At 44.1% G+C, this 26,120-nt stretch overlaps 1 protein-coding gene across 4 annotated transcripts in view; it reads right to left on the bottom strand.

The window, feature by feature from the left end:
* The window catches only part of LOC132392983 (STAM-binding protein-like), a 52,541-nt gene that overhangs the window by 12,261 nt on the left and 14,160 nt on the right, over positions 1–26,120 (bottom strand). For 3 of the 4 annotated variants that reach the window (XR_009511705.1, XM_059967637.1, XM_059967647.1), the window contains exons 4-8: positions 21,168–21,263; positions 14,178–14,526; positions 10,064–10,188; positions 1,494–1,631; positions 696–808 (exon numbers count right to left, since the gene is read on the bottom strand). Coding sequence is in view for 3 of the 4 variants with exons in the window: in XM_059967637.1 (XP_059823620.1) it covers positions 696–808; positions 1,494–1,631; positions 10,064–10,188; positions 14,178–14,526; positions 21,168–21,263 (821 nt within the window). In the remaining variant the exon portion in view is untranslated. Of the gene's footprint in view, positions 1–695; positions 809–1,493; positions 1,632–10,063; positions 10,189–14,177; positions 14,527–21,167; positions 21,264–22,823; positions 25,759–26,120 lie in introns of those variants that run through there. The other variant, XM_059967658.1, reaches the window with a different exon arrangement.

Genomic DNA, 26,120 nt, shown 5'->3' with positions numbered 1-26,120 from the left:
CGTTAGACCCACCTGCTCACCTTTGAATTCCTGACTCATAGGCTTAACAACATCTTCTTCCACTCCACCATATATTATGGCACTCTGCTTCCATCCCCCTGCAACTCTATTTAATCACATCCCCCCCCACCCCCCAACTAGGATATTAGTCCCCTTCCAGTTCAGGTACTGAAGGGACGTTTTGTACAGCACCCACATTCCCTGGAAGAGAACCCAATGACCCAAAATCCTTCCCACACAATCTGCATATTGAACTGTATGATCTTCCTATTTCTGGCGTCACTAGCACGTGGCCCAGGACACAAACCTGAGATCACAACCATGGAGGCCCTGTACTTCCATGTAACACGCAACTCCCTGAACTCACTCTCATCACCCCTGACACTGATATTAACGTGGGCCTTTTAAATAGTATTTGTTTTTAACAAAAAAGGAAAAAATATTTGCCAATTTCCTTCATGATTTGTGCATTAATTTAACTTTAGCTTTAAAGTGGGATTCCCCAATGCAACTGCTCCATCAAATCTACCAAATCTTTTAATCTTAAACACCCTGATTACAGAGCTTCTTACTATCCTATGGGAATACAAGCTACACCAGACCACCAGAATTAAATTAAATTTTATTTTGGACTCAGAATGAAGTGAACATTTGTACCTTTGCAAAAGCACATTTTAATCTTTTCACATACTCACTCACTGTACTTGGGTGAACAAACGATTGCTATGGCTTCTGGAAGCATGATCTGGTAGGAGCAGTGGGTATGAAGGTCCACGCTGGACAGGAACGCAGTCTGTGTTGGATGGGTCTAGAATGGCACACAAGTTATTCAATTATTAACAATCCCCATTCCAAATCATAATTTGTACTTGGACACGGAACACAGAACGTAGCACAGTTCAGGCCCTTCCACCCTCCACATCTGTCCTGACCATGGCACAATTCTATTCCCTGCCTGTTATTTGCCTATCAAAATGCCTCTGGAACTTTGCTATTATACCCATTTCACCACTTCCCCTGACAATATATTCCAGGCACTCAGGAAGACAGACAACTGTTGAATTGGTGGACTGGACCATATTCAGGGATTTATCTTCATATCTGAGTGAATATGCCACAGCCATCACCAGCTTCACTGAAAGCTGCACGTGTGCCTTCACAAACATACCAGCGCTTCCCAAATTCCCAAACTAGAGGCCCTGGAATAACCACGATTCAGTTTGATGAGGTTTAGTTCTGTGGTGTTCAAGATCCAGCACCATTCAGGATAGAATGCAGGTGCTGGAAATCTTGAGCAATACACATAAAATGCTAGAGCAACTCGGCCAGTCAATGGAGGGGAATAAGCAGTCAACAAGACCCTGGAAAGGAAGTGGTCAGAAGCCAGAGTTCACTTCTGAATATTTCCAGCACTTTAAGTTCTTTTTCAGTAACTTAGAACAAATTAGCGATAATTCCATTCTTGGTACAGAGTACAGAACAACCCAACTTACATGTATCCAGCCCAACGTTATCAGGTCATTGTGGTCTTGAATAAGGAAGAGTTCCTCTTCGTTCTCTGTGTTACAGTAATCAGGGCCCGCGTTTTGTTTGGGTACGATCACGTGTGTTATAGTAAACTCATTATGCAGCTGGAAGGGGAGCAGAGAGATGAGAATTTAAGTACAGAACAAAAACAAAGCAGTAGACGTTTTAACCTCTCGCGCTTCTCAGATATTCAGATCATGGTTGACTTCAGTTTAAAAAACACTGCCAATTCCCTGCACGACATTTGCTCCTCAGTGTCCTTAAGACCCAAAGTATGTTGACCACCATCCTGAATACACCCAGCAACTCAACCTCCACAGTCCTCTAGAAAGAGAATTCCAAAAGTTCACTAATTCCTACTCACTCTTAAACAACCAATTTATTTCAAATTTGTGACCTCTGCTTCCAGTGTCCTGCGAGGATCCTTGCGTCTACCCACTTACACCTCATAAGAACTCAGTCTGTTTAAGTAACTGAGGATCGAGTCCTCTGGGATTATTAGCCCAGTCTCCTTAAGCAAATCTCACCAGACAAATGAGAACATGGAACATCTCAGCACATCAAAAGAGAGCGCTCAGCCCGCCATGCCAATCCAAACTATCCCCATCTGTCTGCACATAGTCTGGATCACAGCATGTCTGCCTGTCCCAACATCACAAAGACTACTATCGTATCGTTATCACCACTTTACCTGGAAGAGCTTTCCAAACAGACACCACACTGTGTAAAATAACTCAGACATACAATCATACAGCATTACAACACAGCAGAGGGCCATTCAGCCTATATCTAGTCCATGCCAACCTATTCTGCTGCCTAGTCCCAGCTGAACCTGGACCATCACTCTCCACACCTCTCTCATCCATGTCACAGTGATCGTCTAGTCTGTTCCGAAGCATTAATCAGCCTAGTCCCATCAACCTGCACTCCGAATCACAACCCTCCGCACTGCTCCCATCCATGTACCTATCCAAATTTCTCTTAAATGTTGAAATCAACTGCATATCCACAACTTGTGTTGGCAGTTCGTTCCACACTCTCACCACCTCTGAGTGAAGAGGGTCCCCTTCATATTCCCTTTACACATTTCACTTTTCACCCATAACCTACAATTGTAGTCTCCACCAACCTCTGTAGAAAAAACCTGTTTGCATTTCACCCATCTATACCCCCTCACAATTTTGTATACATCTATTCCCCTCAACCTTCTACATTCTAAAGTCCTACTTAACCTTTTCCCATAACTCTGGTCCTCAAGCTGCAGCAACATCTTTGTAAATTTTCTCTTCGCTCTTTCAATCTTGCATCTTTCCTGTAGGTAGGTGACCAAAACAGGACACAACTCTTGCATTTCTTATACTCGTCCCTCATTTGTTCCTACCTGCCTATATTTGCTATACACCTCCTCCTTTTTCTTAAGCAGGGCCTCAATACCGCTCTCAAAAACCAAGGTTCCCTGAACCTGTTATCCTTGCTTTTTATACTGACAGGAACATATGAACTTTGTACTTAAAATTTTGCTTCTGAAGGCCTCCCACTTGGCCAGAAAACAGCCTGAGCAAACCCACACTTGCCAGATCCTTTCAGATACCATCCAAATTGTCCATTCTCCCATTCAGAATCTCAACCCAAGAACCACACCTATATATCTTTTTCTGTGATTACCTGACCACAGCCTCAGTTCAGATTTGGCATGCAATTAAAGCTCCCTGACTTCAATGCACCTTTGTCCCTGAGCCCCGACGTGGTCATTCTGCCAGAAACCTCGAAGTAGATGGTCATGGACAATGCCTGGGGAAGTGCATTGAGGTGGTGTTTGAACTCAAGAAAGCCAAATACCAGGAGCTGGTAGAACTGCGCCAGGGACAGGTGGAGGGCATGATGCCAGCCTGTAGAGGTGGGATTTTAGAGGCTTTGCTGGCTGCTCACTGTCCATAGCATTATGGCGGCTGCAAAGGAAAGAGCCATCAGGACCGTCACAGGAGTGAGCAGATCAAGAGGTGTGGCCAGTGGACCAATGCTGCTGGGACACAAGCCTGGCTGGGTCACCTGGATGAGAATATCTGATCCTGAAAGATCCACTGATGATGTGTCCCAGCACATCCTATGATACCTCAGCATCATAAGCTGTGGCTCTATCAGTGACACCCTGGATTAGTGTGGGTGACAACCAAGAGCAAGGTTGGTGATCACTGAACAGACAGCTGACAGCTCAGAAATTTGGCAACTGGGGCAGAAAGGGCTAGCAAACCCAATCTTCTGAGTGGAGGATACGCCGCGAGCTACAGACAGAGACATACCCCCAGGAGAGCCCGAGGGGTGGGGTGGGGTGGGGGGGGGGTAGGGAGAGGTTGAACACACCACCAGGACGGACCTAAGAATGTCAATCTCTGGGACAGACCGAAAATTAGGATTTACTCCTGTTGAGAAGCAGGAAGATCCCGGCCCAGAGTCACCCCACAGTGCCCAGAACCTTCAGGTTCTAAAAACTCCCATTCCAGGCAAAGTAGTGGAACACCGGTGGGTTAACTGGACTCCAGCAAATCATTGGAGGGAGGACATGGTTCAAATCATTGAGGCAATAGCCGAGGGAGATGTCGATAGATGACTCCAGACCACATCAACTATCATTGTCAGCTTGGCTACTGAGAGATTCAGCCTAATGGAAAAGAAAGGCAGTGAACACGATGAATCATAGGACAGAATGGCAGAATGGTGGGAAGAGACAGCCAAGAAACGAGTTGCCTTTATCGCGAACCCCTCTGGATTCACCAAGCAGCTGCCAGGACAGCGGACGCCTTGTATGCTTCAGACGGGAGGCGCATCTGTACCTTCACAACTCCCTCAGTGACTCAGAGAGGGAGCGGAACGAGGGAACCAGAGCTCCAGTGTAAATCCTCCTCCTCCTGCAGTTGAGTTCAATCGCAAGGAGCCCAGCTCGGAGATCAGAGTAACCAGAGCCAGTTCTGCCTCTGTTCAGTTCCAGCAGAGTTCTCTACAAGGTGTACAAGCTCCTCCAGCTACTTTGGAAATCCATTTGGGTTATCTGGCGTAGGATCAGTGGAGGTGTGCAGAGGGAGTCTGGATCCCCTAAGAGGAGACCTCCAAGCCCATTGAGCAGTCTAGATCCATCTTGCAGCTCAGTGTGGAAGGGAAGATACTTTTCAGTAACACTTCCCTTCGCCTGACTGAGATTCTCCTCAAAAATGATGACATTGATACATCTATAGAAAAAGGAGGGATTCCCAGACCTTTCCAATGCATATGGTCATTACTACACAAGCTGGTGGAGATTGTACTGAACTGACATCATGTTCCGAGGAAGGTAAAGGACCTCATCCTGGAACATCAGACTGAGAGTCTGCTCAGGAACGACCATATCAAGCTGTGTCTGGTTCAAGCAGGCTATTATAACCGGATGTACAACCTTGTCGATTCTCTTCTCCCAAACTGTGAACATGCTGGTTCAGGCAGCTGAAGTGGAGAGTAGAGGCCCTCTGACTAAGACTGGCATGTGACAACCCCCAATCAGAGCCTTCATGAATGACCCCTCAGTGACAATGACATCAGTCCCAGGCTCTAGATGGATCCTCCAGGGCCAAGGAGAAGGATAAGCTTTAAACCAGAGAAATTCAGGTCTCTGGTGTTAAAGAAAGTTCCGTTTCTCCTTGAGATGGATGGGACAGCAACACCTCCGAAAAACCAGTCAAGAAAGTCTTCGACTGCAGTCCAAGAGATGCAACTGCCATCTGGAAAGCCACCAAGGAGTTAGAAGTCTGACTCAGCAATGTGGGCAGGTCAAGCTTGCCTGGCAAGTTCAACACCCAGATCTAACAGAATGGCATCCTCTCCCAAATCATCTGGACCATCTCGCCAGTTGAGGCTCTTCAAAGAAAGATCAATGGCTACCTTTGAAGATGGCTGGGCCTCCCACATAACCAGAGCAGCACTGTTTTGTGTGGAACAAGAAATAAACTGCAGCTTCTCTCCAGCAGTTTGAACAAGGGTTTCTTTTTTTCCTGTATGAGAGAAGTGCTGCTGTACAGAGATTCCAGTGACCCTGAAGTCTCATCAGCAAGGATGCAGAGGAGATGGCTGAGTCACATCTGAGGCACAGGGACCTGGTAGGGACTGCGGTGCCTGGTCTGGGAAGCTTCTATTCAACCCACTCCGACAGGGCCCAGGGCAGGATTAGACGCATACTTGTCCAGAAAGAGGAAGTGTGTACCACCAGGATGGTAGGAATGAGGCAGCAGGGAGCTTCGACAAGGTGGGAGGATAAGCTGAAGAGGAAAATCTCCTGGTCCTATATCTGACAAGCAGAACCCCAGCACGTCAAGTTGATGATCCAGGCTGTGTACGACATCCTGCAGGTTCAGTGAACCTAAAAGCTCTCCTATTTGTGGTGCAACTTTCCAGGATTTACGGATCTGTATTCCTGGGTTCCTTTATTCTACCACACTCCTCAGGGCCCGTTCAACATCAAGTCTTAGCCCGATTTGACCTGCCAAAATGCAATGCCTCATACTTGTTGGCAAAGCTCCTTTAACATTCCCCTCTCACCTTAATGTTATGCCCTCTATTATTTTATTTTTCCACGCTAAGAAAGAGACTATCTATGCCTGTCATAATCCTGTGCTCTTTCATCAGGTCACCCCCTCAGCCTCTCATGCTTCTGTGAATATAACCCACATGCTCATCCTCCCCCTTAAAGATAACACACTCTAGTCCAGGTAACTTCTCTGCACTCTCTCAAGTTCAAGTTATTGTCATGGGTATATATATCTCAGATCGGGTCTACGGCATTCTACGGGGGAGGGCAAGCCTTGGTACATATCAGCACCAATGACATTAGGTAGGAAAGGTGAGGAGGTCCTGAAGAGAGATTATAGAAGGCCAGGTAGTAAGCTGAAAGGTAGGACCTCCCAGAATAATAATCTCTGGATTGCTCCCTGGTGCCATGCGCCAGTAAGGGTAAGAATAGGAAGATCTGGCAGATGAATGCGTGGCTGGGATTCAGATTTATAGATCATTGGGATCTCACCTGGGGGAGGTACAACCTGTACAAAAGGATGGGTTGCACCTGAACCCACGGGGGACCAATATACTTGCGGGCAGGTTTTAAACTACTTTGGCAGGGGATGGGGTCCAGAGTTATAGGGCTCAGGATGGGGCAGTTGGTTTATAAACAGAGGCGGTATATAGTGAGACTGCTCGCAAAGACAGGCCGATGATAAGGCAAAACTGCAGTCAACAGGATGAGCTACAATGTAAAAGGGGGACAAAATTGAAAGGGTGGTGAATGCAGGACTGCAGGTGTTGTATATGAATGCAGTCAGTATACAAAATAAGATAGATGCACAGTTGTAGATTGGCATGTATGACGTGGGCATCACTGAGTCGTAGCTGAAAAAAGATTACACCTGGGAGCTAACATACAAGGATAGAAGTTGTATCGAAAGGGCAGGTATGTAAGCAGAGGGGGTGGGGTGGCTCTGCTGGTAAAAAAAAGTTAAATGAAATCATAAGAAGGTAACATAGGGTCAGAAGATGAATAATCTTTGTGGGTCTAGCTAAGAAACTGCAAGGATGAAAAGATTGTGATGGGCATTGTATATAGACTCCCAAACAGTAGTAAGGATGTGGTCGACAAATTACAACGGGAGATAAAAAAATGCATACCAAACAAGCAACGTTACAATAGTCATGGAGGATTTCAATATGCAGGTAGATTGAAAAAAAATCAGGCTGGTGCGGGATCCCAAGAGGGGGAGTTTCTAGAGTGCCGACTAGATGGCTTTTTAGAGCCGTTCATGGTTGAGCCCACTAGGGGTTCAGCCATTCCGGATTGGGTGTTGTGCAGTGAACTGGAATTGATTTAGAGAGCTTAAGATAAATGAGAAGGAGAAGCTAAAGTCAGGTGTATCGGTATGACAGTAGAGATGAGGGAATTACAGAGGCATGAGAGAGAAGTTGATTGGAAGAGAACATTAGCAGGAACGACAATGGAACAGCAATGGTTGGAATTTCTGGGAGCAACTTGGAAGGTGCAGGATAGATATATCCCAAAGGACTATTCTAATGGCAGGATGACTCAACTGTGGCCGACAAGAGAAGTCAAAGTCAACATAAAAGTCAAAGAGAAGCCATAAAATAGAGCAAAAATTAGTTAGTGGAAAGTTGTAGTACCGGGAAGCTTTTAAAAACAGAAAACTAAAAAAGGAAAAGATGAATTACAAATGTAAGTTAGCCAATAATATTAAAGAAGATACCAAAACTTTCTTTGGGCGTACAGAGAGTAAAAGTGAGGCGAGAGTAGAGATTAGACTACTGGAAAATGATGCTGGAGAGGTTGTAATGGGCAAACTAAGTAAGTATTTTGCATTAGTCTTCACTGTGGAAGACACTAACAGTATGCAAGAGGTTCAAGAGTGTCAGGGGCGCAGAAGTGAGTGAAGTTGCCGTTACTAGGGAAAAGGTGCTCAAGAAACTGAAAGGTCTGAAACTAGACAAGTCACTCGAACCAAAAGGTCTACACCCCAGGGTTCTGAAGGAGGTGGCTGAAGAGATTGTGGAGTTATTAGTAATGATCTTTCAAGAAACATTTAATTCTGGTATTGTTCTGGAGGAATGAAAAATTGCAAATGTCACTCCATTCTTCAAGAAGGGAGAGAGGCAGAAGAAATGAAATTACAGGCCAGTTAGTCTGGTCTCAGTATTGGGGATGTTGGAGTTGACTGTTAAGGACCTGGTTTCGGGGTACTTGGAGATAAATGATAAAATAAGCCATAGTCAGCAGGATCTCCTCAAGGGAAAATCTTGCCTGTCAAGCTGCTGGAATTCTTTGAAGAAACAATGAAGCAGGATAGACAAGGAAAAATCAGTGGCTGTTGTTTATTTGGATTTTCAGAAATCCTTTATCAAGGTGTCACATGGGAGGCTGCTTAACAAATTAAGAGTCCATGGTATTACAGGAAAGATACTAGCATGGACAGAGCACTCACTAATTTTCAGGAGGCCAAGAGTGGGATTAAAGGGATCCTTTTCTGATTGGCTGCTGATGACTTGTGGTGTTCTACAGAGCTCTGTGTCGGGACCAATTCTTTTTACATTATACATGAATGATTTGGATGATGGAATTGATGGTTTTGTTGCAAAGTTTGCAGATGATATGAAGATTGGTGGCAGGGCAGATTAGTGTTGTAGAAGCCGAGGGGCTACAGAAAGACTTAGATTAGGAGAATGGGCAAATGAGTGGCATACAGAATACAGTGTCAGGAAGTGTATGGCCAAGCACTTTGATAGAAGAAATAAAAACAGACTACTTTCAAAATGGATAGAAAACTCAAAAATCTGAGGTGCAAAGAGACTTGGGGAGACCTCATGCAGGATTCCCTAAAGGTCTGGATGTGTCTTGATCAACAAGTTCCCTGATAACATGAAACTATGTGTTGTTGATAGTGAAGAAGGTTATTGCAGATTTAGGGTCATGGGCCAATAGACCTCAATACAGAGAAGTGTGAGGTGATGACCAGTGACAGACTTGTACTGTGAACGGTGGTACATTATGGACAGCAATGGAACAGAAGGGTTTTGGAGTACATCCGGATTTGCTGTCTGGGTTTGCTCCCGTAGCCTTTGTCTCTCCCGAGGCTGCCCACAAGGCAGTGGGGCTATTTACCCATAGCTGGGGATCTGGTTCACAAGCACCGGGGCGTGTCCACAATGGCGGGCCTGCGTGCTACGTATGCAGGTGCCAGACCTCCTCCCCATCCTCTGTAGTTCAGCCCAAGTCCAAGGAAGTTCAATTTACGTGCATCTTGGTACATGTTACAACAATAAACCATTACGAATAGCCTCATCAAGCTCCGGAGCTAAGCCTTGCTGATGGGAGGAAAGCTCTAGTTCCCAATGGGCAGAACTGCATGAGACCATAAGGTATAGAAGAAATAGACCATTTGACCCATCAAGTCTGTTCTGTTATTCTATCCCAGTTGATTTACTGTCCTTCTCACAACGGTCAATAATGGCAAATGCAGTGGCCGTGAGTGGGAAGTCTGGGCTGAGGACCCTTCCAAAGGAAGTTGAGGATGCAGGAAGCAGGCTGTGTTTAGCTTGATCTCTGGTGGAAGGCTGGTAAGTGAACTCAAGTGACCAGATGACCATTAGTGAATGTGTTAACTGGGGTGGTGACGGAAGACGTGGGTGGGAAGTGGTGTTAGATTTCCAAGGACTGTTCCAACACCTTCCCAACACTGGCAAAAGTTTAGAGAAAGCTGGCACACCAAGATAGTGCTGATGCGATCTAATGAAAAGATAGCAGTGAACAGGGAGGAGTCTAAAATAGTCACTCCTAAATAGGGAATTTCAAAATATAAAGCTTAATCAGTAACTATGTAAGTCGACAGTAACTCGCTGACATGATACGTGGCTGTGCAATGGAGAGTGGTTAGGTTGTCACATTGAACACCTCTTGCTTGCTCCTCAACTACAAAATGAGAACACATCCTGTTGGTGACTCAAAGTTTGTGCTTACCAATTTTCCACAGAGTATCCCACAGGTTTCCACTCCTTGGGCTGTATTGGCCTCAGCGAGCTGGAGAAACTGCTGACACAGGCCGTTGGGAATTGCCACATTACGGAGTTTGTCTGCAGAAAAATCTGGAACAGAAAGTATCCAAGTTACTCATACAGCCAGGATGTTGTTCATTTTTCAGCTTGGCATTTAACATGATCATCCCTCAGTCTAGTGAGTAAACTGTCCTCATTGGGACTCAATACCCCTTTCTGTAATTAGATCTTGGGCTTCTTGCTGAGACCACCCCAGGCAATCTGAATTGGCAGCAACATCTCAAGTTGCATCACGTTGAGCGCTATTGCCCCCTCAGTCACAACTGCACTGTCAGATTCAGCTCAAACTGCACCAGTGGTTGGCCCCATCCACAACTATGATGATCAGCATAGAGAGAAGAAAGAAAGGCTTGTCAAATGGAGCAAGAACAACAACTTGAGCTTCAACATGGATAAGATAAAGAAGATGATTGTGGACTTCAGGAAGGCCCAGGTCAACCTCTCCATTGCATATCAATGGCTCTGCCACGGAGAGTGAAGAGCACCAGGTTCCTTGGTGTGCACATGGCGTACGATCTAACCTGGACATACAACTCCTCCTCACTAGTCAAGAAGGAACAGCAGTGTCTACACTTTGAGGAGAATGAGGCATGCAAGGCTCCTCCCCTCCCCCCTCCCCTTCTAACAACTTTCTACAGGAGCACCATCGAGAGTGTCCTGTTTCTCAGGATCACCGTGTGGTAAGGAAGCTGGAATCTATAAGGCATCAGACTGTAAGACCCTACAGAGGGTAATAAAATTTGCCGAGAGGATCATCAGTTTCCCTCACCCCTATTTGTGACACTTACCCGGAGCGTTGCTGATGAACATTGTTAGGGTCCTTCCCACCCATCCCACAAGCTCTTTAACCCTCTACCATCAGGACGGAGGTACAAAGGCATTAGGACTTGGACTGCCAGACTGGGTAACAACTTGCTCCCTTAGACTGTGAGAGTAATAAAAACCCTGCCATCACTGAGGTCTCATTACCAGGACAGCGAGCTGTTTACTATACTGGTTACCATGCTACACTTTACTACAGTCATTTTGAATTATATACTGATAGTATAATATTTTGTTTTTTGTGCTATGTGTGATACATGTGTGAGTAGATTGTGATCTGGAGGAACATTGTCTCATTTGGCTTGATAACAATGAATTTATATACAAAATGTTATACAGATGGCCCCTGCTTTTCAAACGTTTGCTGTTACAAAAGACCTACATTAGTTCCTGTTTTCGCTAACCAAATAGGATTTCCACTTTTATGAAAAAAAGACACCCGCCTTATACGTGTGTTTACCCCGAGAAAGACTACCGTGACCGTGAAGCCTTGTGCGGGCAGTTGTGCGCATGTGTGTACGTGCTGATTTTTTTTCTCCAAATTGATTTTTGGCTCACTATCTTTCCAATTCTGAAAAGTGAAACTACACCATATATACAATATTTCTACTTTATTAAGCTATATATTTATCATATCATTCCTGCTTTTACTATATGTTCCTGTTACTTTAAGTTTTATGTGTTATTTTGTATGATTTGGTAGGTTATTTTTTGGGTCTGGGAAAGCTCAAAAATTTTTCCTATATGAATTAACGGGTAACTACTTGGCTTTACGACATTTCGGCTTACAAACAGTTTCATAGGAACGCTCTACCTTCGGATAGCGGGGGAACCCGGACCATTCAGCCCTCTCATCCCTGCTGACCATGATGGCCTATATTCTTCTAAAGCCTTCTCATCTACATTCAGAGACCACTTACCAGATACCCCGTGGAACCCAGTGTGATCTGCTGCTGCTGTAGCCCATCAACTTCAAAGTTCAACATCTGCATTCAGAGATCGTCTTCTGCACACCACTGCTGTAATACGTGGTTAATTGAGTTATGGTCACCTTCCTATCAGCTTGAACCAGTCTGGCCATTCTCCACTGATCTCTCTCATTAAGGCGGCATTTTCACCCGCAGAACTCCCATTCACTGGATGTTTCTTGTACAAGACTACACATCCCCAATCTGACGGTTGGTCTGAACAACAACTGAACCTCTTGATCACATCTGTATGCTTTTATGTTTTAATTTGCTGCCACACCTTTGGCTGATTAGATATTTCCATCATCAGTCAGGTGTACAAGTGTACCTAATAAAGTGGCCACTGAAAGTATGTACCTGTCTTTACTACCTCCTCTGGCAACTTGCTCCACGTATCCACCATCCCCGTGTGATAAAATTACTGTTCAGGTCCTCTTCCAGTCTTCCTGCTCTCAACTTAAACCCACGTCCTCTGGAGTTAGGCTCGCCTACCTTGGGAGAAAGACTCTGACCATCTGCCCTGACCACGCCTCTCATGATAAAGAAATTCTGAGAGCTTAGGTAGCCAAAGTCAGTTTCCCATGTCCTGTATTCAAAGAATAATCTCAACAATAGCTGCTGGCATTGGCTGTACATTCGTTCCCAAGTCCCAACTCCTCACGTTGCTCAGAAAGCAAGACTGTACAAGTCAAATAAAAATTGGTCTTAGCCAGTTTCTTCCATGAACATCAACACCATAAAACAGAAAGTTAAATAAACTGAAATTACTTCATTTTCATATAATTATAAGAAATCTGCAGCTTCGAATACACGGGAAGGAAATGGGCTATTCTGCTCTGTCTGTCGCTACTGATGTTTATAACTTGACACAAGCCTCCTCCCACCTCATACAGGATATTCCACTTTCTTGGCACTCATGCATCTCACCACTCCCCCTAACCCTACGTAAGACAGCTAGGAAAGAAAGCAGGTGGTGAAGAAGCCATAAAGCAAACTACAGCAGGGATTCTGAGAGGCTGGATGATGGCTAGAGATTATAACAAGGGAAAATGTGAAAACTGTTCACTCTAACAGCAAAAATAAAAAATTGAAAGAGAGTTGTGAGATACAGAGGGCTTAGGATGTGTCAATGAACTAATATGCAAGCACAGTAACTAATTAAGAAAATTATTAATGCTATTGTTTATTGCTAAATTCAAAAATATCTTGCTTTGGTTACAAAGGGCCCAGGTGAAACTTCATCTGGAGTACTATATACTCATGGAGTACTTCATTTGGCTCCTATTTAATAAAGGATGTTGCTGTGTCAGATACAGATCAAAAGTTCTAATAACTAGGACGGAATAGTTTGCCTCACAAAAGACTCAGCATCGCTATAGTTGTCAAAAGACCCCTCCTATCCTCCCCACAATCTCTTTGACTGCCTGCCATCAGGCAGAAGGTACGGCAGCACAAGGACCAGAACTGTCAGGCTGGGTAACACCCTTCTCCCAGGACTGTCAGACTTCTCTACACCGTACAGTCACCCAGCCCACCAGCAAAACCCTGTCTGAATGCCCTGCCGACACCTCCCCCCACCCTTCCACCCCCACGTCTACAACTCAAGGACTTGCCCTCGTCCTGCACTGGTCAGTTTTCATCTTCCCTTGCTACTGTTTCACACCGCTTGTTTTTAATTATAATGGTACAAGTAACATTATACTGTCTCACATAAATCAGCGTCTTGCAATTTAAGTCAACCTGTCCATGCCACTTGGGGACGTGCTAATATTATTTGTAACTATATGTGCTGTGTATGTACCTTGGCCCCAGAAGAACGATGTTTTGTTTAGTTGTATACATGTGTATGGCTGAATGACAAAGTTGAACCCTGCTCCACCATTCAGAATGTTCTTGGATGATCTATCACTTCCCTCTCCTGCCCATATAATCCTCCGTGTGTCCAAAAATCTAATGGTCTCCATCTTAACCATTGAGCACCCCCGAAGCCCAAGGAAGACACTTCAGGATCGGCTTCACTGCAGGGCCTACGGTCAACAAGACGCTCTGCTCCGTGTAAGAAAGTGAGCTACCACGCTGCCCTTCCCATCAAAGGTATCTACTGGACTGACACTTTTGAAGAGAGAGAAATGCCTCAACCTGTTCAGCCTCTCCATTAATTACTGAATAAACCAAGAAGTCCACTGTTAAAGGTCTTAGATATAGATGTGAATAAAAGCCAGGCCTCACTGTTCCAGTTGGTTCCAAAGGTTGTGGGCTTTGTTGAACGATCTATGACAGGCGGACCAGCATTGGGAACACTTGAAGCAGGCCATGATGGGCTACTAGCACTCGGTGGTCTCGTAACGCCAGGGATAAGGGGGTAGTCCTTCGATGCGGGAGGGCTTTCTGGTTTTGCGAATTCCTCCAGCACTTCTAGTCGCTCCTTCTCCAGCTGCTTCTTCCGAATCATCTCCTCAAAGGCACGGAACTCCTCCTGTTCAGCTTGCTGCTGTCGCATTCTTGCCACCCTCTGCTTTTCATCTTCGAGCTGCTGCTGCCGGGCCAGCTGGTGCGCAAACCCCTCAGCTTCCCTCTGCTGTAAAATGCAAGCAAAATGTTACCTATAGTACACTGTCATGCCCATCCACCTTATAGCAAGAACTATCTTACCGTAGGGCGTCATGGTAGCATAGGGGTTAGCACGAAACAACTTAGTTCAGAGTTCAATTCTGGCGCCCTCTGTAAGCAAGTTTGTATGCTCCTTCCCAGGTGCAGACGGGATTCCTCTGGGTGATCTGGCTTCCTCCCACAGCCCAATTAGTAGGTTAATTGTCCTGTGATTAGGGTAGGGTTAAATTGGTGGGGTGCTGATCGAAGGGCCAGAAGGGCCTGTTCTGTATAAAAGGTTTCAGATTTCTGGATCATCGGGATCTCTTCCAGGGAAGGTATGACCTGTCCAAAAAGGACAGGTTACACCAGAACTCGAGGTGGAACACTATCTTTATGGGCAGGTTTGCTGGGTAGGGTTTAAACTAATTTGGCTGAGGACGGGGTAATTGGTAGATGTAGTGTGTGCAACGAGACTGTGAGGAAGCAAAGTCAGAAGACAGGGCAGAATTTCAGTCAGTGGGATGAGTTGATGTGTAACATGGCAGCAAAATCAAAAAGGGTGATGAATATAAGACTGAATGTGTTATATTTGAATGCATGCAGTATATGGAATAAGGTCAATGATGTTGTAGCTCAATTAGAGATTGGCAGGTATAACACTGTGGGATATCACTGGGGCTGAAAGATCACAGCTGGGAGCTTTACATCCAACAATACAGCTTGCATCAAAAGGACAGACAGGTAGGCAGAGGATCTGTTGATAAGAAATGAAATCAAATCCTTAGAAAGAGTTGACATAGGATCAAAAGTTATATACATGCCTCAAAATAGATGTGGGATACAAATTACAATGGGAGATAGAAAAGGCATGTAAAAAGGGCAATGTAATGGGGAATATCAGTATGCAGGTAGATTGGGAAACTGAGGTTGGTGTTGGATTCCAAGAGAGTGATTTTGGAGAATGCTTATGTGATGGTTTTTTAGAGCAGCCTGTGGTTGAGCAATTCTGTAAAGGTAAGGCAATTCTGGATGGGTGTTGTGTCATGAAACAAATTTAATTAGGCAGCTTAAGGTAAAGGAACCCTTAGGAAGCAGTGATCATAACATGATAGAATTCACCCAGCACTTGGAAGATAAGTGGAGTAAAGGGAATTACAGAGGCCTGAGAGTGGTGCTAGCCAAAGTTGATTGGAAGGGGACACTAGCAGTGATAAGCCAGAAAAATAACGGCTGGAGTTTCTGGGGACAATTCAAAAGACACAGGATAGATACTTCCCAAAGATGAAGTAGCATTCTAAAAGGAGGCCAAGGCAACCGTGACTGACAAGGGAAGTTGTTAAAATTAGTGTGAAGTTAGAGGATTGGGAAGCTTTTAAAATCCAACAGAAAAAAACTAAAAATCCATAAGGAGAGCAAAGATGAAATATGAACAGAAGATAGCCAATAATATTAAAGAGCATACCAAAAGATTATTTTTTCATATATATATATATATATATATATATATATAAAAAAAGAGTAAAAGAGAGGGGAGAATGGATATCAGACTACCGGAAAAAGACATGAGAGGTAGTAGTGGAGAGACAAAGAATTGGCAGGGGAACTTAATACGTATTTTGCATCAGTGTTCACGAACATAAGATATAGGAACAGAATTAGGCCATTTGGCTCATCGACTGAGCTCCACCATTTCATCATGCTGACACATTTCCCTCCCAGCACCAACCTCCTGCCTTCTCCCCATATCCTTCTTGCCTTGAGTAATCAAGAATCTATCAACCTCTGCCTTAAATATACCCAGTGACTTGACCTCCACAACTTCCTGTGGCAATAAATTTGATAGATTCACCATTCTCTGGCCTGCATGAACAGTACATCAGAAATTTGAGAGTGTCAGGGGGCAGAAGTGAGTGCTGGTGCTATTACAAAGAAGGAAGTGCTTGGGAAGATGAAAGGTCTGAAAGTAGATAAATCACCTGGACCAGATGGACTGCATCCCAGGGTTCTGAGAAGTGGCTGAAGAGATTGTGGAGGGATCAGTAATGATCTTTCGAGAATCACTAGATTCTGGAATGGTCCCAGAGGACAAGAAAACTGCAAATGTCACTCCACTCCTTAAGGAAGGAAGGAAGACAGAAGAAAGGAAATTATAGGCCAGTTAGCCAGACTTCAATGATTGGGAAGATGCTGGAGTCCATTATTAAGGATGTGGTGTTCAGGGTTCTTGGAGGCCTTATGGGGAAACCTTGCCTAGCAAATTTGTTGGAATTCTTTGAGGAAATAACAGGCAGGATAGACAAAGGAGAATCAGCGGATGTTATTTTCTTGGATTTCTAAACGGCCGTTGACAAGGTGCCACACACAAATCTGCTTAGCAAGAGCCAATAGTATTGAAGGAAAGTTAGAAGATCGGCAGGAGGCAAAGGAGGGCCTTTGCTGGTTGGCTGCCAGTGACTAGTGGTGTTCCACAGAGGTTGGCGTTGAGACCACTTCTTTTGGTGTTATATGTCAATGATGTGGATGACAGAATTGATGGCTCTGGGGTCAGGTTTGTGGGCCATACGGAGATAGGTGGAGGGGCAAGTAGTATTAGGGAAGTTGGCAGAAGGATTTAGATGGACTGAGATAAATGGCAAAAAAGAGCCAGATGGAATATAGTGTAGAGAAGTGCATGGTCATGGTCTTTCACAGAAGGTATAAAGGCTTAGACTATTTCCTAAATGGGGGAGGAAATTCAAAAATCAGAGCTGCAAAGGGACTCGGGAGTCCTCATGTAGGATTCCCTAAAGATCAACTTGCAGGTTAAGTCAGTGGTAAGGAAGGCAAGTGCAATGCTTTCATTTCCAGTGGACTAGAATCTCTGAGCAAGAATGTAATGCTGAGGTTTTAAAACACTGGTCACACCACAGTTTTGGGCTCCTTACCGGACAAAAGATGCACTGGCCCAGAGGAGGTACACAAGAAATATTCTGGAAATGAAACATTTTACAGCTCCGGGCTTGTACTCACTGGAGTTTATGAGAATGAGGGGATCTCATTTAAATCTATCTATCGGATAATGAAGGGTCTATATCCACTCTACCCAGACAAGATGTTTCCTATAGTTGGTGAGTCTAGGACCACAGTCCGGAATGCATAGCATCAGGCTAGAGGGACCTCCAATTAGAACAGAGAAGAGGAGGAATTACTCATCTAAGAAAGAATATGCTGACATTGGAGAGGGTTCAAAGGAGATTCACAAATATGATTCCAGGATTGAAAAGCCTATCATATGAGGAGCGTTTGATGGCCCTGGGCCTCTATACACTGGAATTCAGAAGAATGAGTGGTGACCTCATTGAAACCTATCAAATGCTGAAAGGCCTCAATAGTGGATGTGAAGAAAATGTTTCCTATAGTGAGGGAGTCTAAGATCAGATGACACAGCCTCAGATTACAGGGACGTTCATTTAGAATGGAGATGAGGAAGAATTTCTTTTGCCAGCGAGAGGTGAATCTGTGGAACTCTTTGCCAGAGGTAGCTGTGGAGGCCAAGTCATTGGCTATATTTAAGGCAGAGGTCGTCAGGGCATGAAGGGATATGGGGAGAAGCAGGAGATTGGGGCTGAGAGGGAAAATGGATCGGCCATGATGAAATGGCAGAGCAGACTTGAAGGGCCAAACAGCCTACTTCTGCTTCTATGTCTTATGGTCTTAATGATCAAAACTTCACAAAATGGGATTTCATTGGTTTTGATGCCATTTGTTAGGGATTATTAAGTGTTGGATATTTTCAGGAAGAAGCAGCTAAGTTATTTGAGAGAACCATTTAAAAAATACCGCTCACATGCAACCGCCCTGCAATAATCAGATACACTGTCTCTCAAGAACACAAGTTGTCAAGTTAACTGCAGAAGACCACTTAAAAGACATACTTTGTAAATTGAAAAGGCAATTGATATTGTGCATGCTTAACAGTTAAAATTATTAAACAAAGTAACATCCATTACAACAGCATGGAGACCAGGCTTGAGCATGGGACAGCTGGATTCTGTACCACTGTAACTAGGCAGGGAGAAGACAATAAATAAATGTTCACACTAATTGGCCCTCAGTGTAGCCACCACAATGAACGCCTTCCCTGAATTAAGTGGCCGTTTCCAGTATTGATGCTTTGTTAAAGACATATTCCTCACTTACTGGGACACCAAGCAGAACAGTTCCTCATGGCCCTTCGAGCCATGCCACCCAGCAATTCCCAGTTTAACTTTAGCCTAATCACAGGACAATTTACAATGACCAAGTAACCCATCAACTGGCATGCCTTTGGACTGTGGGAGGAAACCAGAGCACCCAGAGGAAATCCACTTAAGTATAAACTCCTTACAGGCAGTGTCGGAACACAGTTCAGGACATTTCTGTTTTGTCAATTAACTTTCTGGCTGTTGGTATATCCAGAGAGCCGTCCCTCAACGATAACATAAAAGTGCACATTTTGGGTGTTAGGAATTTTGTACTCAGAACCCCTTAGAACTGCTGCTAATTCTTGAATATTCAACGGGATTGTGTTAGTTGGGATTGTAAGTACGTAATTCTACAAAGTTACCTGACTTAAGTAGGTAATTATAACATTAAAACTGTACTTACTGTTATCTTTGCGTTTGAAAAGCATAAAACCTCCAAGAACGGCCCGATTCTGTGCTGTACCGTCCAGCACAGGAACAGGCACTTTGGCACTCTACGTCAATCTGAACTGATCTATCTGCCTAAACAGGGTCCATATCCCTCCATTCCCTCCTTGTTAATGTGCCAATATTCATGCCTCTTGCATACTGTGATCATATCTGCTTTCACCACCTCTCCTGGTAACAAATTCTGGTCACCAACCAGCTGTGTAAAAGAAAAAAATTGCCTTGAAAATCACCTTTAAGTTTTTCCCGTCTAACCTTAAAGCTATTCCCTTTAGTATTTGATATTTACATTTGGAAAAAAGTATCTCTTTACCCTTTCTATGCCTTCATAATTTTACTTCTATCAGCTTGCCCTGCAGCCTCTGTGGCTCCAAAGAAAATATTCCAAGTTTGTTCAAATGCTCCTTATGGTTTATGGTAAATACATTCCAGTTCAAGCAGCATCTTCTCTTCATTCTCTTCTGCATACTCTTCCTAGCCTCCACGTCACTCCTATATTGTGGTGATCAGAAGCACACACGATACTCCAAATGTAGCTCAAAGCTTTGTATAGTTATAAGACATTCCAGCTTTTGTAATCACATGACCAATGCAGGCAGCATACCATACACTTTCTTTATCATGTATCTATTTGTGTTGCCACTTTCAGCGAGCTATGGACTTGCAGCCCAATATTCTTCCATACATCAAAGCTCTAGAAGGTGCTGCCATTTCCTGTTTACTTTCCCCTGCGTTTGACCTCCAAAGAGCTGAAACAATGATACACCCCTCACCAGTTACTGTGACACTCATACACCCCTCACCAGTCACTGATACACCCCACACCGGTCACTGTAACACTGATACACCCCCCACCAGTCAGTGTAACACTGATACACCTCACACAGGTCACTGAAACACTGATACACCCCTCACCAGTCACTGTAACACTGATACACCCACCAGTCAGTGTAATACTGATACACCCCACACAGGTCACTATAACACTGATACACCCCTCACCGGTCACTGTAACACTGATACACACCACACATGTCACTGTAACACACGAACACAAACTCAGTGGCCACGTTATTGCTGTACCTAATAAGGTGGTCACTGAGTGTACATGCATGGTCTGCTGCTGCTGTAGGCCATCTGCTTCAAAGTTCGAAGTGTTGTGTGTTCACAGATGCTCTTCTGCATCACTGTTCTAATGCATTGTTATTTGAATTATGGTCATCTTCCTGTCAGCTTGAACCACCCTGGCCATTGTCCTGACCTTTCCCATTACCTTTCTGCACCATTCTCTGTAAATCTAGAGATCGTTGTGTGTGAAACTCCCAGGAGATAAAAGTTTCTGAGATACTCAAACCACCCAGTCTGGCGCCAACAGCCGTTCCACAGTTAAAGTCATTTAGATCATTTTTCTTCTTTTATTTATTTATATACCAACTCGCCATGAAGCCTACATGCTTTAGTCTTCTGGAAGAACCTACCATGAAGGACTTTGTCAACTGCAGACAGCGCCTACTGCCCTACCCTCAAACTTCTTCATTACTTTCTGAAAGTAAAACTCAAAATTGCATGACAAATTCACGCTGATTTTCCCCTAATAAAAATGTGTTTTTATAAATAACAATAAATCCTGTCCTTAAGAATCTTCTCCAATAATTTCCCTACCACTGATATAATTTCCTGGTTTGTCCCCGTTGCACTCCTTAAACAAAGGAACAACATTAACTATTTTCCAGTCTTCTGGGACCTTGCCTGTGGCTTAAAAAAAAGGTATGCCCTTGTTTCCTTCAGCATCCTGGGATAGATTCCATCAGTTCTTGGGGAATTAAGTCACCTTAATATTTTATAAGACACCTAATGCCTCCTGACATGACAAGGGCAACTACACTGACCGAATTAAAGGTTAAACAGACGTCCGTTGCTTGTGACAAAGCAGCTGCTTGCACTGAGCCACACGTACCTTCTGCTCCTGGAACTCTGCGTATTCGATCCCATATCTCTTCAGAAGCTCACTCTTCAACTGCTCAGCCTTTGGAAATGCAATCTCTTTTAGTTTCTACCAGGTACAGAAAGGAAAAGGAAGATTCTGATGTAGCACAATTTGACATGACTCCATCAATTGCAAAGAGATTTAGCACGATGCTATTCAAAAATCAATCATAATCTAACACAGCACTAACAATTTCTGTTATGATCAGCATATTTGAACACAAGATCTATATCAAGTTTAGGCTAAGAATTCTCAGAGCAATCAATTCCTTGTTTAATCTGTGAGTGTAAATGGAGACACAAGCAGGAAAAAAAATCATGGACAACCACAGGCCAAAAGATTCTGAATAATTAAAAAACAACAGCTATCTGGTCCATTCTGATCATGCTGAAATCAGACAGCATGGAAAAAGGTTATCCATAGAACCACAGGACATTACAGCACAGAAACAGGCCATTTGGCCCTTCTTGGCTATGCCGAACCATTTTTCTGCCTAGTCCCACTGACCTGCACCTGGACCATATCCCTCCATACCCCTCTCATCCAGATTGTTCTTTTCCAGCTCTCGCCTGTAGCCATGCAGATCATGGCTCATCAGGAGCACATTCAAATATTCTTCAAATCTGATCAGGGCTTCTACCACTTTAAGAGGGAGATTAGGAAAGCAAAACGGAGTGAGATAGATTTGGCAGGCAAGATTAAGGAAAATTCCAAGAGACTGTACAGGTATACTAAAGTAAAAGGGTGGTTAGAATGAGAATAGGTCCCCTTAAAGATCAAATTAGCCATCTATGGGTGGAGCCACAGGAGATGGCTACCTGAATATGGCCACAGTGAGTATTTCTCATCACTACTAGTCACTGACAGCCAGCCAGAAAAGGCCCTTTCTTTGCCTCCTGCCAGTCAGCCATTCTTCTATCCATGCTGGCATCGTTTCTGTAATACCACATGCTCTTCATTTATTGAACAGCCTCATGTGCCTCACCTCGTCAAAGAATTCTGTAAATTTAAGTATCAACATCTTGTGACAGTTCTTTGTCTACCCTGCCTGTTATTTCCTCAAAGAACTCCAACAGACCTGTCAGGCAAGTAACCATTTGTCATGATTAAGAAAACTATGCTGTCTTCAGACTATTTTATCTTGTGCCTCTATGTATCCAGAAACCTCATCCTTAATAATGGACTCGGTCATCTTGCCAACCACTGAATTCAGGCTAACTGGCCTATAATTTCCTGTATTTTGCCTCCCTCCCTTCTTAAAGGCTGGAGTAACATCTGCAATTTTCCAGTCCTCCGGAACTATTCCAGGTTCTAGTGAATCTTGGGGTATCACTACTAATGACTCCACAAGCTCTTCAGCTACCTCCTTCAGAACCCAGGAATGACTTACCTACCTTCAGAACTTTCAGTTTCCCAAGCGCCTTTCCTTAGTAATAGCAACTACATTCACTCTCATATTTCTGGCATTCTGCTGGTGTCTTCCAGTGAAGACTGATGACATCTGCCATTTCTTTATCCCCGTTGCTATCTCTGCAGTGTCATTCTCCAGCACTCTTCTCTTTTACTCTTTACAGTACATCTGAAAAAACTTTTTGAAATTGTCTTTTATATTATTGACTAGCTTACCTTCATATTTCATCTGTTCTTTCCTTTTTTTTGGTGCCTTCTGTTTTTTTAAAAAGCTTCCCATTCTCCTAGCTTTCCACTAATTTTTGCTATGTTTTGCCCTCTTCAGCTTTTGTACTGTCTTTGACCTCCCCTTTTAGCCACAGTTGCCTCATTTGCTCTTTAGAATACTACTTCCTTGGGACGAATCTATCCTGCTCCTTTCAAATTGGTCCCAGAAACTTCAGCCATTACTGCTCCCTGTTGTCATCCCTGTGGGTGTCCCCTTCCAATCAACTTTGGCCAGCTACTCACTCATTCCTCTGTAATTCCCTTTACTCCACTGTAATGCTGATACATCTGATTTTAGACGAACACACACACACACACACAAAATGCTGGAGGAATTCAGCAGACCAGGCATCATCTATGGAAAAGAGACCAGTCGAAACTTTGGGCCGAAACCCTTCGGCATCCGTAGATGCTGCCTGGCCTATTGAGATCCTCCAGCATTTTGTGTGCATTGCACAGATTTCCAGCATCTGCAGTTTTTCTCTTCTTTGTCATCCGATTTCAGCTTCTCCTTCTCAGACTGCAAGGTGAATTCTATCATATTATGATCACTGCCTCCTAAGTTACAGAAATAGTTAACAAAAAACAGTGAACAACACTGATCCTCATGATATACCACTGGTCACAGGCCTTCAATTTGAAAACCTCTCCACTACCACCCTCTGCTCTTCTCACCAAGCTTTGTATCCAACAGTCTACCTCACCCTGGATCCAATGTGATCTCACCTTCTGGATCAACCTAGTTATTGAGATCCTGTCAAAAGCTTTGCTCAAATCTACATAGACAACATCTACCATTTGACCTTGTCAATCCTCTTGATCATCTTTTCAAAAAACTCTATTAAATTCACAGGGCACAATTTTCCATGCACAAAACCAAACTAACTATCCTAATCCTCGTCTTTTCAAATGCAGATAGGTCCTGTCTCTAAGAATCCCAATCAGTAACTTGCCCACACATAGATGGGTGGGTAATCTGTTCATGGATGTTAGAAAGTTTTGTGATGTTGTGGATAGTGAAAAAGACTGGCAAGGGTACAGCAGAAAACAAATCAGTTGCAGATATGGGCAGAGAGATGGCAAATGGAGTTTAACCTGGCTTACTTGTGAAGTGTTGTACTTTGGGAGGTCATATGTAAAGAAACATTAGATTGTTAATGGCAAGACCCTTAACAGCATTGAGGAACAGAGGCATCTAAAGATCCGAGTTCAGAGCTCCCTAAAAGTGGCTACACAGGTTGATAAAGGTGGCATATGGCTTGTTCGCCTTTATTAGTCAATGAGTCAGGAAGTTATGTGGCAGTGTTATAAAATTCTAGTTAGGCTGCATGTGGATTACTGCACTTTGTTCTGGTCAGAATCAGAAACAGGCTTATTATCACTGATAACAGTGCATTGTGAAATTTCTTGTCCCATTATAGGAAGGATGTGGACGCTTGGAAGAGAGTTTAGAAGAGGTTTAAAAGAATGCTTCTTGGATTACAGGGAACGTGCAATAAGGAGAGGTTGGACAAGCTTGGGTTATTTTCTGAAGAACGTGAAGACTTAGTGGAGACCTGATAGAGGTAGATAAGACTATGAGAGACACAGGTGCAGAAGGAGAGTATCTTTTCCAAAGGGTTGAAATGTCTAATACCAGAGGGCGTGAATTCAAGGTGCAAGGGGGTAAAGTGAAAAGAGGCAGGAGAGGCAAGTTTTCTTTAACACACAGAGCAGTGCATGTGCAGAATTCACTGCATGGGGTGGTGGTGAAAGCAGAGATGAAAGGGTCATTCAAGAGGCTCTTAGGCACATGAATGTGTATGAAACTGAAGGATATTGACATTGGATAAATGGGATTAGATTAGAAGGTACTTGATTACTAATCTAGTTTGCCACACCCACTGTGGGTCAAAGGGTTTGTTCCTTTGAGCTTTGACCAACGGCCAATCTGATCATTGGAAGTTTGGAGAGGGCGGGACTTCAATCAGGTCACTCCCCAAGGATAAAAGGCAGCAACAGGTCATGGCAGTGTAACAGAGCTTTGACCAGCAACCAGTCGGTGCCTGGGATTGATTAGTAAGAGCAAATTAAAGGAAGACAGGGTAAGTGCAGCAGTCGTCATCTGAGTGGATATAGTCTGAGTGGTGATCTTGAAGGTTTAGGTCTTCGAGGCTTCCGCAAAGAGGCTTCAGTCAGAGAAAGCAAAAAGAAAAGAAAAGCTCAAGTTCTTTTTTTCTCTTCTTTATATCTGTTTAGCTAGGGGCACTAGAGATACTAGGCAGGATGGTTTAATGCTCCCTTGCAGGATGTGGGAAGGCACTTCTCGGGTGTCCCTGATGACAACAACTACGAGAAGTACATCTAGCTGCAGCTTCTAACAAACCGCGTTAAGGATTTGGAGCTGGACCTGAATGAGCTCCAGATCTTTCGGGAGGTGGCAGACAGGACATTTAGAGAGGCAATTACACCCAAGGACACAGGAAACTGGGTAACCGTCAGGTAGGGGAAAGGAGTTAAGGAGCCAGTGCAAAGTATCCCTGTGGCCATCCCCCTCAACAACAGGTATATCACTTTGCATACTGCTGAAGGATGGAAAGATAACCTTACTGAGGAAAATCTCAGTGGTTGGGTCTCTGGCACTGAGCCTGCCTCTATGACTTAGAAGGGAAGGGGAAAAAGAGGCAAGCTGTGGGGACAGGGATTTGTTAGCTAGGAGGTTCTGTGGGCAAGAACAAGATTCTCAGCTGCCAGGGTCCAGGGTATCACAGATCAAGTCCTCAGCACTCTTGCGCGGGAGGGTGAGTAGCCAGAAGTTGTGGACCACGTAGGTACCAAAAACATGGGGAGGACGAGTGATGAAGTTCTGCATAGGGAGTTCAAGGAGTTAGGTGCCAAGTTAAAGAGCAGGACCTCCAGGGTTGGGATCTTGGGATTGCTACCTATGCCACATGCAAGTGAGGCTAGAGCTAGGAAGATTATACAATTTAATACGTGGCTAAGGAGTTGGTGTAGGACGGAGGGTGGGCATAGGATTTTTGGATCATCAGGCTCTCTTTCACGGAAGATGGGATCTGTACAGAAGGGACGGTTTGTACCTGAACTACAGAGTGACAAATATCCTAGAGTTGCAGTGGGATGGGAATCAGAATGCCAGAACTGTTAATGGAGGGATTGTGGAGGCAGATGTTGACTGATTCAAAAGGTTGAGCATAGTACAACTCATGTCCTGAGCTGTCTATATTTCAATGCAAGAAGCATCATAGG

Source organism: Hypanus sabinus, chromosome 1, assembly GCF_030144855.1.
Source record: "Hypanus sabinus isolate sHypSab1 chromosome 1, sHypSab1.hap1, whole genome shotgun sequence".
NCBI lineage: Eukaryota > Metazoa > Chordata > Chondrichthyes > Myliobatiformes > Dasyatidae > Hypanus > Hypanus sabinus.
The sequence above is the reverse complement of the archived record's forward strand: the minus strand, read 5'-3'. Positions and strand labels throughout refer to the sequence as shown.